General features: G+C 40.6%; 1 protein-coding gene across 2 annotated transcripts in view; it reads right to left on the bottom strand.

The window, feature by feature from the left end:
- DENND4A (DENN domain containing 4A) overlaps positions 1–20,517 on the bottom strand; it is an 858,339-nt gene that overhangs the window by 270,717 nt on the left and 567,105 nt on the right. For both annotated transcript variants that reach the window (XM_053718534.1, XM_053718535.1), the window contains exon 22: positions 96–1,168. In XM_053718534.1, coding sequence (XP_053574509.1) covers positions 96–1,168 — 1,073 coding nt within the window. The remainder of the gene's footprint in view (positions 1–95; positions 1,169–20,517) is intronic.

The following is a 20,517-nucleotide window of genomic DNA, read 5'->3' as shown; positions in this document are numbered from 1 at the left end:
TATTTGAGGATTACAGCTATAATAGCAGAGCAAAACAGTTTATATTCACAGATGATCAAATTCACAGACCATATACTCAAAAATTCAGTGCTTACCTTTAAAGATCCAGTGTTGGTAAATTTTGAGTACCACTTGCTGGCCTTCTCAGCAACCCCTTTGCCAGCAGAAAACATGCTGCTCTTCAGGACATCAAATGTGGGAGTGAGCAGAGTGTTGAAAGATGTTGGGGACATGAGGGCAAGTGCAGATTCATTAAGTTGTTCATTTTGAGAGCTGCTTGTCGAGAATGAAGGAGATGACCATAGCCTGGTTCGATGCCTCTCCTCCCGTTTTGTATAATAAGTCTTTGATTTGGTTAGTCTGGGAACCTGGGGAGAAGTTGGAGGGAGGCTCAAGCGTCTGCAGAAGGGGACATCTCTGGGGCTTTTAAACTGGTCACAATTAGTCTTCTGTAGGTCCATGCTTGATGCACGGCTGGTCAAAGGGCTGCTCATATTATTCATATACATTTCTATTTCTTCTGCAAGGTCCCTACGAGTTGAAGGAGTTAACAGGCTTTTATCTTCTTCAACTTCCTCCTCTTCAACATACTGCTCGGTTTCTGCTGCTAGCAGTGAAAGAGGGTCCAATCCAACCTTCACATCTGTTTTTTCAATAGGCTTGGTCAAAAGCAGAGAGGAGGAAGACGCTGTATCAATTCTCTCTGTGAGTTTGTCTTTCTGAACACTTGTTTTCAAAGGCTTTGTTTCAACAACTTCATTATCCAGATCTTCAAGATCAAAAATGACTGGAGAATCTGCTTTATCTTGAAACCCCCCTCCTCCAAGTGGAGAATCATCATCACTCCACTCCTTCTCGGAGGTTGCTCTAAGCTTTCTAGAGGATACCTTTTTAATATCCAAGGAGCTTGGCCGAGGCATGCTAAGTACTTTTGCGCCAAGTTCTGTCACTGCATCTTTGCTGTTTGCATCTTGATAAGTTCCATTCATAAGAAGCCCAGTAAGATTATCTCCACTTAAGTGTCTGTTCCTGCTTCCCCACACCAAATGATCTTTTAACCCTGCCTCTAGAGCACTCTTGTGTCTCTTACGTGCACACCAGCTATGGTATTTCTCACCATCATTGGTATTGTCAAAGGAAGAAGCAAATTTTATGTCTGCTGAACTGCCTGAATATACAGGGGGAAAAAAACAAGAAATACTATTTAAATAAATTATTTGGCAAAGCAGAGAAGGAATATATATCATTATCTAACACTATTATGTCAATTCCACAAAATGTACTTCAGCAATTAAATTTATATTTTCTTATTATAACAAATTACATGAGTTATATACAGGAAATAGATTCCTGCCTTTTGTTGACTCTATTGCCAATACACCAGTATTGAAATTATCAGTATATATAGTGGTTTTAACAGGCACAAGCAGCTGTTTCAAATTAAAAATAAAGGTAAAGGGTTTATGTGTAAAACATGTAATACACTCCAGCAGGTAAAATGTTTTATTAGGAACAGATTAAAGGAGGGGGGATTTTATAGTACAATGTCCCTTCAACCATTTACTCTGGCCTATAGCTAAATGTCTGTTTTATACCCAAGGCTCAACATTTTTATTATAACATAAATTCATAAACAAGTAATTCCTAACTTCCTATTTTGATCTATTTTATTTTTGTTAATAATGTATCCCAAATTCACATTCAGAAAAATACACAAACGTGTAAAAAAAACCAAAAAAACATTTTCTAATATTAAGCCACCACTTGGTCATAGGCTGAAATTTCCTCCCATCCATCTTTTCAGGTTTTACATTTAGCCTAGTGAAAGAAAAGACAGCAAATAAGAATGAGTAATAGAGGAGGAAAATAAGGTATAAATTAAAGAAGCAAAAAAACAAAAAAAAACAATATTAAGTCTAAAGATTTAAGGGAATTGTGACAGCTGGCAAAGAATCTGAACAGAGCAGTCTATCGGAGAAGATGAGTTGGGGGGGTGGAAGAGACATCCTTGACGTTTTACAATATTTGCTTTTAATGGAAATTAAATAACGTGGTGTAGCTGGTCTGCATCTACTGTTTCCTAGAACTGGCTACTAAAGCAGAAACAGCCCCATGCACTAACTGGACAGGAGTGTGTGGGGGCACAAGTCAAAGCCAAATACTTTACAGCTGTCAAAAAACCCCAATTATAATACATGTGCATCATCCAATGACCAGAATCTAAGCTATAAAGCTTGGTAAACTTGGTTTGTGAAAAGACTGTAAAGGATGCAAAAAGAAAATGTATACTTACTTGATAACTTTATTTCTTTCCGGGTATTGTTAGTCCATGGCTTTATCAATTACTGTTGGGGAATATCACTCCTGGCCAGAAAGAGGAGGCAAAGAGCACCACAGCAAAGCTGTTAAGTATCACTTACCTTCCCACAACCCCCAGTCATTTGACCGAAGGGAAATGGAGAAAAAGGAGTAACACGAGGTGTAAAGGTGTCTAAGGTTTAGTCAAAAAATAACTTTCTTGAATTAAAGGGCAGGTCCGTGGACTCACCATATCCGGAAATAAATACATTTATAAGGTAAGCATAAATTTTCTTTTCTTTCCTAAGATATGGTGAGTCCACGGCTTCATCAATTACTGTTGGGAACCAATACCCAAGCTAGAGGACACAGATGGATAGGGAGGGACAAGACAGACAGACCTAAACAGAAGGCACCACCGCTTGAATAACCTCACTCCCAAAAGATGCCTTGTCTCCGAGACAAAAGAATCAAATTTGTAAAATTTGAAATGAGTATGCAAAGAGAACCAAGTTGCAGCCTTGCAAATCTGCTCCACAAAAGCTTCATTTTTGAAACCCAAGAAGAGGAGACAGCATCTCGAGGAATGAGCCGTAATTTTTTCAGGAGGCTGCTGACCCGCAGTCTCATAAGCAAACCAAACATACTTCTCAACAAGAGAGAAAGAGAAGTAGCAGAAGCTTTCTGACCTTTACGTTTCCAAGAGAAACAAACAAACAAACAAACAGGGCATAAGACTGGCGAAAATACTCAGTCGCCTGTAAATAAAATTTTAAAGCACACACCACCTCAAAGTTGTGCAACAAACGTTCTTTATGAAAAGAAGGACTAGGACAAAGAGAAGGAACAACAATTTACTGATTAATATTTCTGTCCGAAACCACTTTAGGAAGAAACCTAACATAGAACGAAGAACCGCCTCATCGGCATGATAAGATAAAGGTGAATCACACTGCAAAGCTGAAAGTTCAGAGACTCTCCAAGCAGAAGAGATAGCAATAAGAAACAAAACCTTCCAAGATAACAACCTGATATCTATATGGAATGCAAAGGCTCAAAGGAGCCTGCTGCAAAACTTTAAAAACAAGGTTAAAGGGACATAAAACCCAATTTTTTTCTTTCATGATTTAGATAGAGCATACAATTTTAAACTTTCCAATTTACTTCTATTATCAAATTTTCTTTGTTTTCTTGTTATCCTTTGTTGAAAAGCTGGAATGTAAACTCATGAGTGTGCACGTGTCCACAAAACTATATGGCAGCAGTTTTGCAACAATGGTATACATTAGCAGGAGCACTAGATGGCAGAACTATTTCCTGTCATGTAGTGCTTCAGGCATGTACACGCTACCTACCTATATATCCCTTCAACAAAGAATAACATGAGAACTAAACAAATTTGATAATAGAAGTAAATTGGAAACTTTTTAAAAATTGTATTCTCTATCTAAATAATGAAAGAAAATTTGGGGGTTTACTGTCCCTTTAAGGCTCCCAGGAGGAGCAACAGACTTAAACACAGGCCTGATTCTGACCAAGGCCTGACAAAAAGATTGCACACCTGGCACGCCCGCCAGACGCTTATGCAGCAAAAAAGATAATTCCGCAATCTGACCCTTCAGAGTACTGACTAACAAAAACCTTTCTCCAGACCTTGCTGGAGAAAAGACAAAATTCTAGGAATCGTGACCCTACTCCAAGAGTAGCCCTTGGATTCACACCAATAAAGATATTTACGCCATATCTTATGGAAAATCTTTCTCGTAACAGGCTTGCAAGCCTGAATCACGGTTTCAATGACCGACTCAGAAAAACCACGCTTAGACAGAACTTAACATTCAATCTCCAAGCAGTCAGCTCCAGAGAAATAAAATTTGGATGAAAAAAGGGACCCTGAATCAGAAGGTCCTTCCTCAGAGGCAGTCTCCAAGGTGGAAGAAATTACATCTCCACTAGGTCTGCATACCAGATCCTGCGAGGCCACGCAGGGGCTATTAGAATTACCGATGCTCTCTCCTGTTTGATACGAGCAATGACTTGTGGAAGGAGAGCAAACAGAGGAAACAGGTATGCAAGCCTGAAATCCCAAGGAACCGCCAGAGCATCTATCAGAACGGCCTGTAGATCTCTTGACTTTGAACCGTACCTTGGAAGCTTGGCATTTTGCCAAGCCGCCATCAGATCCAACTCTGGCACCCCCCATTTGAGGGTTACACCTCCGGATGGGGTTCCCACTCCCCAGGATGAACAGTCTGTCTGCTCAGGAAATCCACTTCTCAGTTGTCCACTCCTGGAATGTGGATGGCAGATAGACAACAATTGTGAGCTTCCACCCACTGAACAATCCAAGTCACCTCCTACATGGCTAAGGAACTCTGAGTTCCTCCCTGGTGGCTGATGTAAACCATTGAGGTGATATTGTCTGAGTGGAACCAAGCTAAGGACAACTGAGGTCAAGCCATCAGAGCATTGTAAATCGCTCTCAACTCCAAGATGTTAAAGAGGAGAGCAGACACTTCCGAGTCCATAATCCCTGCGCCTTAAACAAAACCCAGTCTGCGGTCACATCACCCAGGAATGTCTCTAGAAGCACGCGCCCTGAGACAGATACTCCTGAAAAACTACTACGGGAGAAAGTCTCTTATCGACTGATCTAGATCTATCCTCTGAGACAGATACGAATGTTCTCCATTTTATGGAAAATAGCAAAGGGAATGATGTCCATGATAACCATCAGACCAATTCCCTCCATACATTGAGTCACTAAAAAGTGAAGGAAAAAACATAATTTATGCTTACCTGATAAATTTATTTCTCTTGTAGTGTATCCAGTCCACGGATCATCCATTACTTATGGGATATTCTCCTTCCCAACAGGAAGTTGCAAGAGGATCACCCACAGCAGAGCTGCTATATAGCTCCTCCCCTAACTGCCATATCCAGTCATTCGACCGAAACAAACAGAGAAAGGAGAAACCATAGGGTGCAGTGGTGACTATAGTTTAATTAAAATTTTAGACCTGCCTTAAAATGACAGGGCGGGCCGTGGACTGGATACACTACAAGAGAAATAGATTTATCAGGTAAGCATAAATTATGTTTTCTCTTGTTAAGTGTATCCAGTCCACGGATCATCCATTACTTATGGGATACCAATACCAAAGCTAAAGTACACGGATGATGGGAGGGACAAGGCAGGGATTAAGCGGAAGGAACCACTGCCTGAAGAACCTTACTCCCAAAAACAGCCTCCGAAGAAGCAAAAGTATCAAATTTGTAAAATTTTGAAAAAGTGTGAAGCGAAGATCAAGTCGCGGCCTTGCAAATCTGTTCAACAGAGGCCTCATTTTTGAAGGCCCAGGTGGAAACCACAGCTCTAGTAGAATGAGCTGTAATTCTTTCAGGGGGCTGCTGTCCAGCAGTCTCATAGGCTAGGCGTATAATACTCCGAAGCCAAAAGGAAAGAGAGGTTGCCGAAGCTTTTTGACCTCTCCTCTGTCCAGAATAAACGACAAACAGGGAAGATGTTTGACGAAAATCTTTAGTAGCTTGTAAGTAAAACTTCAAGGCACGGACTACGTCCAGATTATGTAAAAGACGTTCCTTCTTTGAAGAAGGATTAGGACACAATGATGGAACAACAATCTCTTGATTGATATTCTTGTTAGAAACCACCTTAGGTAAAAACCCAGGTTTGGTACGCAGAACTACCTTATCTGCATGAAAAATCAGATGAGAATCACATTGTAAGGCAGATAGCTCAGAGACTCTCCGAGCCGAGGAAATAGCCATCAAAAACAGAACTTTCCAAGATAAAAGCTTAATATCAATGGAATGAAGGGGTTCAAACAGAACTCCTTGAAGAACTTTAAGAACCAAGTTTAAGCTCCATGGGGGAGCAACAGGTTTAAACACAGGCTTAATTCTAACCAAAGCCTGACAAAATGCCTGGACGTCTGGAACTTCTGCCAGACGCTTGTACAAAAGAATAGACAGAGCAGAAATCTGTCCCTTTAAGGAACTAGCTGATAATCCTTTGTCCAAACCCTCTTGGAGAAAGGACAATATACTAGGAATCCTAACCTTACTCCATGAGTAATTCTTGGATTCACACCAGTAAAGATATGTACGCCATATCTTGTGATAGATTTTCCTGGTAACAGGCTTTCGTGCCTGTATTAAGGTATCAATGACTGACTCGGAGAAGCCACGCTTTGATAGAATCAAGCGTTCAATCTCCATGCAGTCAGTCTCAGAGTAAGCAGCATTTTCTAGCAAATTCCATCCCTAGAAAAATATTAACTGCACATACCTTATTGCAGGAAAACCTGCACGCCATTCCCTCTCTGAAGTTACCTCACTCCTCAGAATATGTGAGAACAGCCATGGATCTTAGTTACTTCTGCTAAGATCATAGAAAATGCAGGCAGATTCTTCTTCTAAATACTGCCTGAGATAAACAGCACACTCCGGTACCATTTAAAAATAACAAACTTACGCACACTGCAACTAGATGGTCACGCACTTCTCCCTCTCCTTACATTACTACTAACTGCAGGGCCCCTCTCCTTCCTTTCCCGCCGGTACTGGTTGCCTGCGGGTCATACCCCTTTTCCCCAGGAGAGGGGCTCACCCAATATAACTTAAGGCTCCGTCCTCCACCCCCACTTTTAGCTACTGCCCACCCTTATTTTAGGTGGACAAATAAGCGGTATTTATCCGCTATTGATACTGTTCTGTTATAAGTTGCTCTTAGCTTTCTGTCTACAAAGAAAATGAGACACTTTGTCTTCCACTTACGTGCGTTTAGCAGGAGCAACTTGTTATGACTCCCTATAATTTGTAAATTTCTATATAATAAATACACTTATTTTATAATTAACATATCACTCTATAAGAAGTATAAGTTTTTCGGGTTGTTTAAATTCTATCACTTTCTTATGTGTTTATATAGGAAACAAATTGAAAAAAGAGGTAATGCTTGATTATATGTATTTGATTTTGTACTGGCATATAATGTCCTTTATATTTTTTATGTTCTTTTGGTGAGATACATATATAATTTCTGAATTAAGATTTCTTCATTCTCTTATATGAAAAGGTTTCAATGTCCAATCGATAAACATTGTATGGTATGCAAAATTTTATCAAAGTGACGCAAAATGTATATCATGCTCATGTTCTTTCCTTTTCTTGTATTACCTCAATAAAAATCTTTGATTAAAAAAAAAATAAATAAACTTTTGATTGAAGAAATAAACTAAGTATAAAACACCACACTCCTCTTACGACCTCCATCTTGGTTGAGGCTTGCAAGAGAATGACTGGATATGGCAGTTAGGGGAGGAGCTATATAGCAGCTCTGCTGTGGGTAATCCTCTTGCAACTTCCTGTTGGGAAGGAGAATATCCCATAAGTAATGGATTATCCGTGGACTGGATACACTTAACAAGAGAAATCAACTGCAGCTAGATCCAAACTCCCAACCTTCTGGTTGCAAAATGACTAAGCTATTTACCGGACCACAAGAGCTTGCTGTTGGCTGGACAGTAGACTGCAGAGAAAGGAAAAGTAATTAATCCTTGGTTATCTGACCTCTGTTAGAAATCTAGGGGGCAGAGCCTGCAGGGCATGAGAGAGGACGCATGAAACAGCAGCTCCTGCTAAATCTTATTATTAATGGCAATTTTAGCTAACTTGTGGCACCCGAATCAACATCTAGTGACACCGTAAAAGCTTGTGTTCTACCCAGTAGACGGCTAAAGGCCTTTTTTTTCCACATGCCTGGGTTGTGGCAATAATTTACAGAAACTCACAAGAAGCACAAGGGGAGAGTGGATGAGGCGCCATTTCTTCCCTTTATTGGGTGAGGCTATGGAAATGACGACTAACTGGGAAACAGAGATGTTCCGTATTTAAAACAAGCACTTTGTTAGATTGGAACGCACGTTGCTCTCTGCTTTTCAGGGGGAGCCGAACAGAAATTTGTCGGATGAAAAGGAGAGCCCTGCAGCTGGGAAGTTAGTGAAGACCATATCAGTTAAATGTTATGCAGATGTAGGCCACACAGATATACCCAGAGGTTCAAAGAATACAAGTTTACAGGATGTTTATTTTGCAGATCGGGCGGAGAGCTGCCCCTCAGACCCCCTCGCTGAGCTGGGAATATGCAAGACGCAAGCATCTGTATCTAAAAAACCTGCTGAAAACGAGACTTTCTGCTCTGAACTGATTAACGGTAAGCCTCTGGTTGTTTCTCTGCTGGAGCTACTACCCCAGCACATAGACCTTGTCCCGCACGAAACCCGAAGCCCAAGATTTAAGATAACATCCCTCAAAAACATTGCTGCATCTACACATAAAGTTGAAGAGACATTGAAACTTACTCCGCGGAAACAGAATTTATGTTTACCTGATAAATTACTTTCTCCAACGGTGTGTCCGGTCCACAGCGTCATCCTTACTTGTGGGATATTCTCTTCCCCAACAGGAAATGGCAAAGAGCCCAGCAAAGCTGGTCACATGATCCCTCCTAGGCTCCGCCTTCCCCAGTCATTCGACCGACGTAAAGGAGGAATATTTGCATAGGATAAATCATATGATACCGTGGTGACTGTAGTTAAAGAAAATAAATCATCAAACCTGATTAAAAAAAAACCAGGGCGGGCCGTGGACCGGACACACCGTTGGAGAAAGTAATTTATCAGGTAAACATAAATTCTGTTTTCTCCAACATAGGTGTGTCCGGTCCACGGCGTCATCCTTACTTGTGGGAACCAATACCAAAGCTTTAGGACACGGATGATGGGAGGGAGCAAATCAGGTCACCTAGATGGAAGGCACCACGGTTTGCAAAACCTTTCTCCCAAAAATAGCCTCAGAAGAAGCAAAAGTATCAAATTTGTAAAATTTGGTAAAAGTGTGCAGTGAAGACCAAGTCGCTGCCTTACATATCTGATCAACAGAAGCCTCGTTCTTGAAGGCCCATGTGGAAGCCACGGCCCTAGTGGAATGAGCTGTGATTCTTTCAGGAGGCTGCCGTCCGGCAGTCTCATAAGCCAATCTGATGATGCTTTTAAGCCAAAAAGATAGAGAGGTAGAAGTTGCTTTTTGACCTCTCCTTTTACCAGAATAAACAACAAACAAGGAAGATGTTTGTCTGAAATCCTTTGTAGCATCTAAATAGAATTTTAGAGCACGCACTACATCCAAATTGTGCAACAAACGTTCCTTCTTTGAAACTGGATTCGGACACAAAGAAGGCACAACTATCTCCTGGTTAATGTTTTTGTTAGAAACAACTTTCGGAAGAAAACCAGGTTTAGTACGCAAAACCACCTTATCTGCATGGAACACCAGATAAGGAGGAGAACACTGCAGAGCAGATAACTCTGAAACTCTTCTAGCAGAAGAAATTGCAACCAAAAACAAAACTTTCCAAGATAATAACTTGATATCAACGGAATGTAGGGGCTCAAACGGAACCCCCTGAAGAACTGAAAGGACTAAATTGAGACTCCAAGGAGGAGTCAAAGGTTTGTAAACAGGCTTGATTCTAACCAGAGCCTGAACAAAAGCCTGAACATCTGGCACAGCCGCCAGCTTTTTGTGAAGTAAAACAGATAAAGCAGAAATCTGTCCCTTCAAAGAACTTGCAGATAATCCTTTCTCCAAACCTTCTTGAAGAAAGGATAGAATCTTAGGAATTTTTATCTTGTTCCATGGTAATCCTTTAGATTCACACCAACAGATATATTTTTTCCATATTTTATGGTAGATTTTTCTAGTTACAGGCTTTCTGGCCTGAACAAGAGTATCAATGACAGAATCTGAGAACCCTCGCTTTGATAAAATCAAGCGTTCAATCTCCAAGCAGTCAGTTGGAGTGAAACCAGATTCGGATGTTCGAACGGACCTTGAACAAGAAGGTCCTGTCTTAAAGGTAGCTTCCATGGTGGAGCCGATGACATATTCACCAGGTCTGCATACCAAGTCCTGCGTGGCCACGCAGGAGCTATCAAGATCACCGATGCCCTCTCCTGATTGATCCTGGCTACCAGCCTGGGAATGAGAGGAAACGGTGGGAATACATAAGCTAGGTTGAAGGTCCAAGGTGCTACTAGTGCATCTACTAGAGTCGCCTTGGGATCCCTGGATCTGGACCCGTAGCAAGGAACCTTGAAGTTCTGACGAGAGGCCATCAGATCCATGTCTGGAATGCCCCACAATTGAGTTATTTGGGCAAAGATTTCCGGATGGAGTTCCCACTCCCCCGGATGAAATGTCTGACGACTCAGAAAATCCGCTTCCCAATTTTCCACGCCTGGGATGTGGATTGCAGACAAGTGGCAGGAGTGAGTCTCCGCCCATTGAATGATTTTGGTCACTTCTTCCATCGCCAGGGAACTCCTTGTTCCCCCCTGATGGTTGATATACGCAACAGTCGTCATGTTGTCTGATTGAAACCGTACGAATTTGGCCTTTGCTAGCTGAGGCCAAGCCTTGAGAGCATTGAATATCGCTCTCAGTTCCAGAATGTTTATCGGGAGAAGAGATTCTTCCCGAGACCAAAGACCCTGAGCTTTCAGGGGTTCCCAGACCGCGCCCCAGCCTACCAGACTGGCGTCGGTCGTGACAATGACCCACTCTGGTCTGCGGAAGCTCATCCCCTGTGACAGGTTGTCCAGGGTTAGCCACCAACGGAGTGAATCTCTGGTCCTCTGATCTACTTGTATCGTCGGAGACAAGTCTGTATAATCCCCATTCCACTGACTGAGCATGCACAGTTGTAATGGTCTCAGATGAATTCGCGCAAAAGGAACTATGTCCATTGCCGCGACCATCAAACCTATTACTTCCATGCACTGCGCTATGGAAGGAAGAAGAACAGAATGAAGTACTTGACAAGAGCTTAGAAGTTTTGATTTTCTGGCCTCTGTCAGAAAAATCCTCATTTCTAAGGAGTCTATTATTGTTCCCAAGAAGGGAACTCTTGTTGACGGAGATAGAGAACTTTTTTCTACGTTCACTTTCCACCCGTGAGATCTGAGAAAGGCCAGGACAATGTCCGTATGAGCCTTTGCTTGTGGTAGGGACGACGCTTGAATCAGTATGTCGTCCAAGTAAGGTACTACTGCAATGCCCCTTGGTCGTAGCACCGCTAGAAGGGACCCTAGTACCTTTGTGAAAATTCTTGGAGCAGTGGCTAATCCGAATGGAAGTGCCACAAACTGGTAATGCTTGTCCAGAAAGGCGAACCTTAGGAACCGATGATGTTCCTTGTGGATAGGAATATGTAGATACGCATCCTTTAAATCCACCGTGGTCATGAATTGACCTTCCTGGATGGAAGGAAGAATTGTCCGAATGGTTTCCATTTTGAACGATGGAACCTTGAGAAACTTGTTTAGGATCTTGAGATCTAAGATTGGTCTGAATGTTCCCTCTTTTTTGGGAACTATGAACAGATTGGAGTAGAATCCCATCCCTTGTTCTCCTAATGGAACAGGATGAATCACTCCCATTTTTAACAGGTCTTCTACACAATGTAAGAATGCCTGTCTTTTTATGTGGTCTGAAGACAATTGAGACCTGTGGAACCTCCCCCTTGGGGGAAGCTCCTTGAATTCCAGAAGATAACCTTGGGAGACTATTTCTAGCGCCCAAGGATCCAGAACATCTCTTGCCCAAGCCTGAGCGAAGAGAGAAAGTCTGCCCCCCACCAGATCCGGTCCCGGATCGGGGGCCAACATCTCATGCTGTCTTGGTAGCAGTGGCAGGTTTCTTGGCCTGCTTACCTTTGTTCCAGCCTTGCATTGGCCTCCAGGCTGGCTTGGTTTGAGAAGTATTACCCTCTTGCTTAGAGGATGTAGCACTTGGGGCTGGTCCGTTTCTGCGAAAGGGACGAAAATTTGGTTTATTTTTAGCCTTGAAAGACCTATCCTGAGGAAGGGCGTGGCCCTTACCCCCAGTGATATCAGAAATAATCTCTTTCAAGTCAGGGCCAAACAGCGTTTTCCCCTTGAAAGGTATGTTAAGCAATTTGTTCTTGGAAGACGCATCCGCTGACCAAGATTTTAGCCAAAGCGCTCTGCGCGCCACAATAGCAAACCCTGAATTTTTCGCCGCTAATCTAGCCAATTGCAAAGTGGCGTCTAAAGTAAAAGAGTTAGCCAATTTGAGAGCATGAATTCTGTCCATAATCTCCTCATAAGAAGAATCTTTATTGAGCGACTTTTCTAGTTCATCGAACCAGAAACACGCTGCTGTAGTGACAGGAACAATGCATGAAATTGGTTGTAGAAGGTAACCTTGCTGAACAAACATCTTTTTAAGCAAACCCTCTAATTTTTTATCCATAGGATCTTTGAAAGCACAACTATCTTCTATAGGGATAGTAGTGCGTTTGTTTAGAGTAGAAACCGCCCCCTCGACCTTGGGGACTGTTTGCCATAAGTCCTTTCTGGGGTCGACCATAGGAAACAATTTCTTAAATATAGGGGGAGGGACAAAAGGTATGCCGGGCCTTTCCCATTCTTTGTTTACAATGTCCGCCACCCGCTTGGGTATAGGAAAAGCTTCGGGGGGCCCCGGGACCTCTAGGAACTTGTCCATCTTACATAATTTCTCTGGAATGACCAAATTCTCACAATCATCCAGAGTAGATAACACCTCCTTAAGCAGAGCGCGGAGATGTTCCAATTTAAATTTGAATGCAATCACATCAGGTTCAGCTTGTTGAGAAATTTTCCCTGAATCTGAAATTTCTCCCTCAGACAAAACCTCCCTGGCCCCCTCAGACTGGTGTAGGGGCATTTCAGAACCATTATCATCAGCGTCCTCATGCTCTTCAGTATTTTCTAAAACAGAGCAGTCGCGCTTTCGCTGATAAGTGGGCATTTTGGCTAAAATGTTTTTGATAGAATTATCCATTACAGCCGTTAATTGTTGCATAGTAAGGAGTATTGGCGCACTAGATGTACTAGGGGCCTCCTGTGTGGGCAAGACTGGCGTAGACGAAGGAGGGGATGATGCAGTACCATGCTTACTCCCCTCACTTGAGGAATCATCTTGGGCATCATTTTCTCTAAATTTTGTGTCACATAAATCACATCTATTTAAATGAGAAGGAACCTTGGCTTCCTCACATACAGAACATAGTCTATCTGATAGTTCAGACATGTTAAACAGGCATAAACTTGATAACAAAGTACAAAAAACGTTTTAAAATAAAACCGTTACTGTCACTTTAAATTTTAAACTGAACACACTTTATTACTGAAAATGTGAAAAAGTATGAAGGAATTGTACAAAATTCACCAAAATTTCACCACAGTGTCTTAAAGCCTTAAAAGTATTGCACACCAAATTTGAAAGCTTTAACTCTTAAAATAACGGAACCGGAGCCGTTTTTATATTTAACCCCTATACAGTCCCTGGTATCTGCTTTGCTGAGACCCAACCAAGCCCAAAGGGGAATACGATACCAAATGACGCCTTCAGTAAGCTTTTTCTATGTATCTGAGCTCCTCACACATGCATCTGCATGGCTTGCTTCCCAAAAACAACTGCGCAATAGAGGCGCGAAAATGAGGCACTGCCTATGATTAGAGAAGGCCCCCAGAGAAAAAGGTGTCCAATACAGTGCCTGCCGGTTATTTTACATAATTCCCAAGAATAAAATAACTCCTCAAAGCTATGAAGTATTAAAAATGCTTATAAATCAAACGTTTTAGCCCAGAAAAATGTCTACCAGTCTTTAAAGCCCTTGTGAAGCCCTTTATTCTCATTTAATAAAAATGGCTTACCGGATCCCATAGGGAAAATGACAGCTTCCAGCATTACCACGTCTTGTTAGAAATGTGTCATACCTCAAGCAGCAAAAGTCTGCTCACTGTTTCCCCCAACTGAAGTTAATTCCTCTCAACAGTCCTGTGTGGAAACAGCCATCGATTTTAGTAACGGTTGCTAAAATCATTTTCCTCTTGCAAACAGAAATCTTCATCTCTTTTCTGTTTCAGAGTAAATAGTACATACCAGCACTATTTTAAAATAACAAACTCTTGATTGAAGAATAAAAACTACATTTAAACACCAAAAAACTCTAAGCCATCTCCGTGGAGATGTTGCCTGTACAACGGCAAAGAGAATGACTGGGGAAGGCGGAGCCTAGGAGGGATCATGTGACCAGCTTTGCTGGGCTCTTTGCCATTTCCTGTTGGGGAAGAGAATATCCCACAAGTAAGGATGACGCCGTGGACCGGACACACCTATGTTGGAGAAAAAGCATGCAACCGCTTTCTCTGTGTATTAGTAGAACAAGAAAGAAAAACGATGGCACTACAGGGGATGTGTCCCAATAACCCAATAATCATGCCCCTATGGATGAAGGGGGAGGAGATTAAAGTGTTGTTCCTTTTAAGTTAGCTTTCTCACATATGTACAGCACCGTGGTCCCTCAATATACAATTGCTTAGCAATTGCAAGGTATGTACTTAAATAGCACTCAGCATCACTTCAAAGATTCGCCACAGATTACTGCCATAGGAAACTGACCAATAGAAATAAGGGAAATAAAACTTAACTTTTATTGATTTAAAAAAATAAAATACCAATTGAAAAAAAAAAGTAGGTGGAAGAGTGGATGGCTAGAGCGGGTAAGGAGCCCCGTGGTTTAATGTCACTGGGGATAGAATTAGTAACCCATTCGGTAAGTAGTTAGCCAAGGACTTAAACAAGGAGGTATAATTTAAGTTGGAGCGAATACCAGACAGGAACAGGATACTCTAAAAAGTATTATATGATTAAAACTCGTGAGCAGATCACAGGAATATACCTGTACTGTTGGTACGAATGTTTAAACAATAGGTCAGTGTGTTACACTGTTAAAGGGACACTGAACTCAAATTTTTTCTTTTGTAATTCAGAAAGAGCATGCAATTTTAATCAACTTTCGAATTTGCTCCTATTATCAATTTTTCTTCATTATCTTGCTATCTTTATTTGAAAAAGAAGGCATCTAAGATTTTTTTTTGGTGCACTTTTTTATTGGTGGATGAATTTATCCACCAATCAGCAAGGGCAACCCAGGTTGTTCACCAAAAATGGGCCGGCATCTAAACTTACATTTGTGCATTTCAAATAAAGATACCAAGAGAATGAAGAAACATTGATAATAGGAGTAAATTAGAAAGTTGCTTAAAATTTCATGCTCTATCTGAATCACGAAAGAAAAAATTTGGGTACAGTGTCCCTTTAATACCATGGATACTGAGTAACATAGAATGTTAACACATAGGTGACCTCCCTTATATCATATAACCGTAACTTAATATCGGTGATAACACTAACTCATATGGTCGATAATTGTAAGTTAATATTAATGTGGACTGGTGATAATGTGTGTATAGGTGATTATTTAGTACCGTTCTCCTGCAATAGGTGATACTGCTGGTAGCAAAACTAATTCACAAAATGTATCCTCAACACAATGTAATAGATAATAATAAAGATACCTATAGGGCACCCTGATACGTAGCTTCTCATCTATGAAGGGAAACCCTTGTTATCATGTGACGGCCACAGATCGGGTGAGTTAAAGCTGTATTACGTATTGGTAATTGGAAACTGAGATAGGCACCCACTGAGTTCTTGCTATCAATATATGGAACAGAGAGTGACAGTTTAGATTTATTGATTTTAATTCTTGGGAGTATAACTAATAACGCTGAACACCACCACCATTATTAGTATCAATCAATTATAATAGCCAAAATATGCTGGTAGTTCTCACAATAAAGTATGTGTAATACCACTTTCAAAAATGCTTGCTAAAACTAAGTTCCCCCCGTTGGTATTAAATAGTCTAATAGAAAGCATACAATAAACATTATAAGCAAATCTTCCCACAATGTTTGTAGAGAATCGTATATACTGGTAAATTACCTATTTCACTATCTATATTTATCAATACTAGTAACCCAAAATGAACTTGTGGTTCATGCAGGAAGATACAATGCTGTTATGGTACGGGTTTGTAATTACTCGCTACACAAAAAATGTATCCAATTGGAGAAGGAGGCTATATCGAGAGCATACAATATATGATGTAAATGTAAGAGGATCCAGCTTAAAACATCATAATCATAGAGCTGAGAATTTACCCACTTAATACAGTTTAAATAGTTATATAATTATAAGTATTACGCTACGTAGTAATATATAGTACGCTAATATACCGGTAATTATCAACCAGACTAGTGAACGTTTAGGTCCTATACTTAAGATTTATTTATTCTATATTAGATCACACTCATTTACACTGCTGTTTAGTTAAAAAAGGAGACAGAGAGTCCCTGTACGCCCTGACATGTTTCACCTTTCGGCTTTGTCAAAGGTGGGGCGCCCGCCTTTCTACTGGACATCTATAGGCTGAATAGCATATGACTCACAGGATTTTGGCCCACTGATTGGCCCCTGAAAAGCTTTTGGTTGATTGGTCCCCAGAGGGGGTGTTTTTAGAGTATCCTGTTCCTGTCTGGTGTTCGCTCCAACTTAAATTATACCTCCTTGTTTAAGTCCTTGGCTAACTACTTACCGAATGGGTTACTAATTCTATCCCCAGTGACATTAAACCACGGGGCTCCTTACCCGCATTAGCCATCCACTCTTCCACCTACTGTGGTTTTTAATTTTCATATGGTATTTTATTTTTTAAATCAAAAAAAGTTAAGTTTTATTTCCCTTATTTCTATTGGTCAGTTTCCTATGGCAGTAATCTGTGGCAAATCTTTGAAGTGATGTTGAGTGCTATTTAAGTACATACCTTGCAATTGCTAAGCAATTGTTCATTTTTAGTTCGCTTTCACTGTGTACCCCCGAGGAGGCCTCGGGTGAGCCCCTATATACCAGTAGTATTGGGAAATTCTCTTGCCTTATTGCAATGTCGGACACACCTTTTGTGTTACAGGTGGCGTGCAGAGATGAGCGTAACTGGACTATTCCATCTTGTCTTGGCCTCCTACACACTGAACCTCTCTCACAGAATTAATTACCTAGTGATAACCAGCACTGCAGACTTCCATTGATTCTAGGGCAAGTTGGTGTCAAGTTGGGTATCTGCTAAATTGCTCATGGCGAGTGGTCTTTATCTGGCTGGCTGTACAATATAGCATGGGTTTAGACTGGCATACTTATGTTGAATATCAGTAGCACTGCCAATTGCTGTTTCTCTTATCCTAAATATGTTTATTTGTACTATGTTAATCTAGTTTCCTGTTGTTAATCGTATTATTATTCAGTTTTTTTAAACATATGCACAAACCACATTAATCCCCCATGTTAGGATCGCGAAGCTATACTTGTACTGATGCCCTATACATGATAATGGGAAGTTGGATAGTTTATAGGCATCTTATGTTAGTTTAGTTTTTTTTCTTCCTTTTCCTTTAGCGGTCAACTCAACTGCATATCCATAACTAATACGTTTTCCCCTAGAGTGATACCAATTCACAAGGGTTTATGCCCTCTCAGGTATTTCATAATCCCCCCTCTTACACATATACCGGTAATAGGTAAAAAGAAACCTGGCTCAGATCAGTCTAAATTTCGCAGCTTATTATACCTCTAGATGACAGTTACTATATATACTCACACAGAAAATGCTGCGCATTTATCTCTCCTGTGTCTGTAATATGTTTTTGAACCTATAAGTATTTTAGAGGGAACGGTCTGTTGCTCATCAAAACCTGTTTCCCAATATGTAGGTGTATTATGAAAGATGTCAGTTACAGGTGTTTCCTCTCAAGGGAATCCCTCCGGCACAGTTTACAACATATTTTACAGTAACTCGCCTGACCTAACACTGGTTGACCTATTATGATACTACTAACCGCTTGCTATGTATACCTGTTATTGTGATCTAGCTCTCAGGCTGCCTATACTTTTTCCCCTGTGTCTAACTACAAACTATACCTACAAGCAGAATATGATTAATGTTTTAATCACTAGCTAAATTAGGGGGCAATAATTGCTACTCAGTTAGGACATCTAGTGATATCTATATATATTGAAACGCAGTAAAGATTAAATATGGATTTGGCGCTCTAGTCCCTACAATACTGACCGCCTAAAGATGACATATTATATCCTAAAACAATCCTAAAACAATCTATTTAGGGGTTGATTCTAAGATATGCCTGATTTTATCATATGGCCATAGACAAATCACGCCTTGTTACTGGGGAATTTGTGATGCCGTGCCTATAGGTTGTAATCCAGGAATAGCTAATCATTGAGACCTATCCAATTTCTCATCATTGCTTGCACACCTGTCTTTGGGTATAGGGCCCATACCCGAGCAATATGGTTTAATAGCTTGACGAAGTTGAACACCCGCATTCAGTTTGATCCTGGTATACCCGCAATTTGGTACTTAGTTTATACAGACACTATTAAGAGCGGGACTGCAGACCTTTTACTTTAGGCATTCTCATTCCATAGTGTTACAGTTACTGTCATACCTGTTCATATCTATTCATTTTCACTTTTTTATGCTTGGGTGAGTGGGTTGGTGTGTAACATAGGGGGCAAAATTACAATTTGCTGCTGGGGCCATTAATATACCGTGACTCATAGCTTAATTTTAAAGCTTCCGACATGCTCTTAAGGCAGGCTGGACTTGCGTTCATCCCACAATGTAAGGCCTTACTATGCGCTACACCATGTATAAACCACATAAAGCATTCCCATTCCGAGAACACCTACCCTGAAACCCTCATGTACCAGATATCACCTTAGTCCAATATGTACCTAGTTTATTCCTATTCTTCCCTCTTATGCTCCTGAGACTGTATATTCGGTTCTTAACACACTCAAATTACCACCTCCCCCCCACAAATAATAAAGGGTTAAATACGCGTTTTATCTAGCCTAAACCTCACCCTAACTATTCTCCTTAAAAGTACAACCTGCAGTACAACATAATATTGTCCTTTTTTTTTCCTCCCTAGCTTAGAAAGATGGTCTAGCATTTTTTTTACAAGTCAAATATTAGCTTTTATATCCAACGCAACGTACCTATATATTTTATTATATAATTTAAACATAGGAAAGAATGTTAAAAAGAGGTTCTACCTTTAATATGTACTATATTATGTATGCTGTTCTCATTTTATTATCAAGATATTCTTACAATATAACAATCAGCAATATGTCATTCCTAATATCTGTTGTACATGATTATATTATTGTACTTGTTGAAAAACCTCAATAAAAATATATAAAAAAGAAATCTTCTTCTAGATAGAGAATCTATTAAGGTCCCCAGATAAATCACCCTTGTAGATGGAACAAGGGAACTTTTCCCCAGATTCATTTCCCATCCATGGGAAAGTAGATTGCACAAGATCTCTTGAAAGAGAGTTTGCTCAAAGAAGAATGACACCTGAATCATAAATTATCCAGAAGAACACCCTTGCAATACCCCAAAACCTAAAAGTTTTTCTAGGATGACAAGACTCAAAAACTTGAGAAGATCCTGAATAATGGTAACAATAAATACACAAAAGTCCAAGAAGTATGGCAGCAATCAGTGGTTTAACAAATGGTCTTTATTTGGAGCACAGCAAACAAAGCAGTGACGTTTCGGGAGCTTCTTCTTGGACTTTTATTATATTGTGAGCAGGGTTTGGTGGTACCCCTACATGGCGTGCAAGTGGTCCAGGTGCTGACTGATACTTTCTGGACATAACAATAAATACACATCCTTCAGGTCTATGTTTGTTATGAACAGGCCCTCTTGAACCAAAGGAGAATGGATACTACTTTGAAGGTCAAAACCTGAGAAACTTGAGTTAAATACTTAGATCCCTTTCCCAGACTGGGACTGGAACTATCACTCCCAGTTCAAGGAATGCCTCTCATCATACCTGGATTGCAGATACTCTAGAAGGAGAAATCTGCCCCTGGGATGAAATCTTACATTGCACTCCAAAAGACATGACTGACCCTGCAGAAAGAGGAAAAGGAAAACTTTCCTTTAGTATTACTCTCTTGACGTGAGGAAGAAAAACCTTTTTTCACCCATAAAGTCAGAGATAATCCTGCCAGACAAAGTCCAAACAAGGTCTCATCCATAAAATATTTAACCTGCAACTGCAGACTTATAAAACCTAGGCTGTACTACTAAGTCACAGGTAGACTTCTCAGCTGACTAAGAAT

This window comes from Bombina bombina, chromosome 6 (assembly GCF_027579735.1).
Source record: "Bombina bombina isolate aBomBom1 chromosome 6, aBomBom1.pri, whole genome shotgun sequence".
Taxonomy (NCBI): domain Eukaryota; kingdom Metazoa; phylum Chordata; class Amphibia; order Anura; family Bombinatoridae; genus Bombina; species Bombina bombina.
Note: the sequence above shows the minus strand (reverse complement) of the source record. Positions and strands in the feature narration are given on the sequence as shown.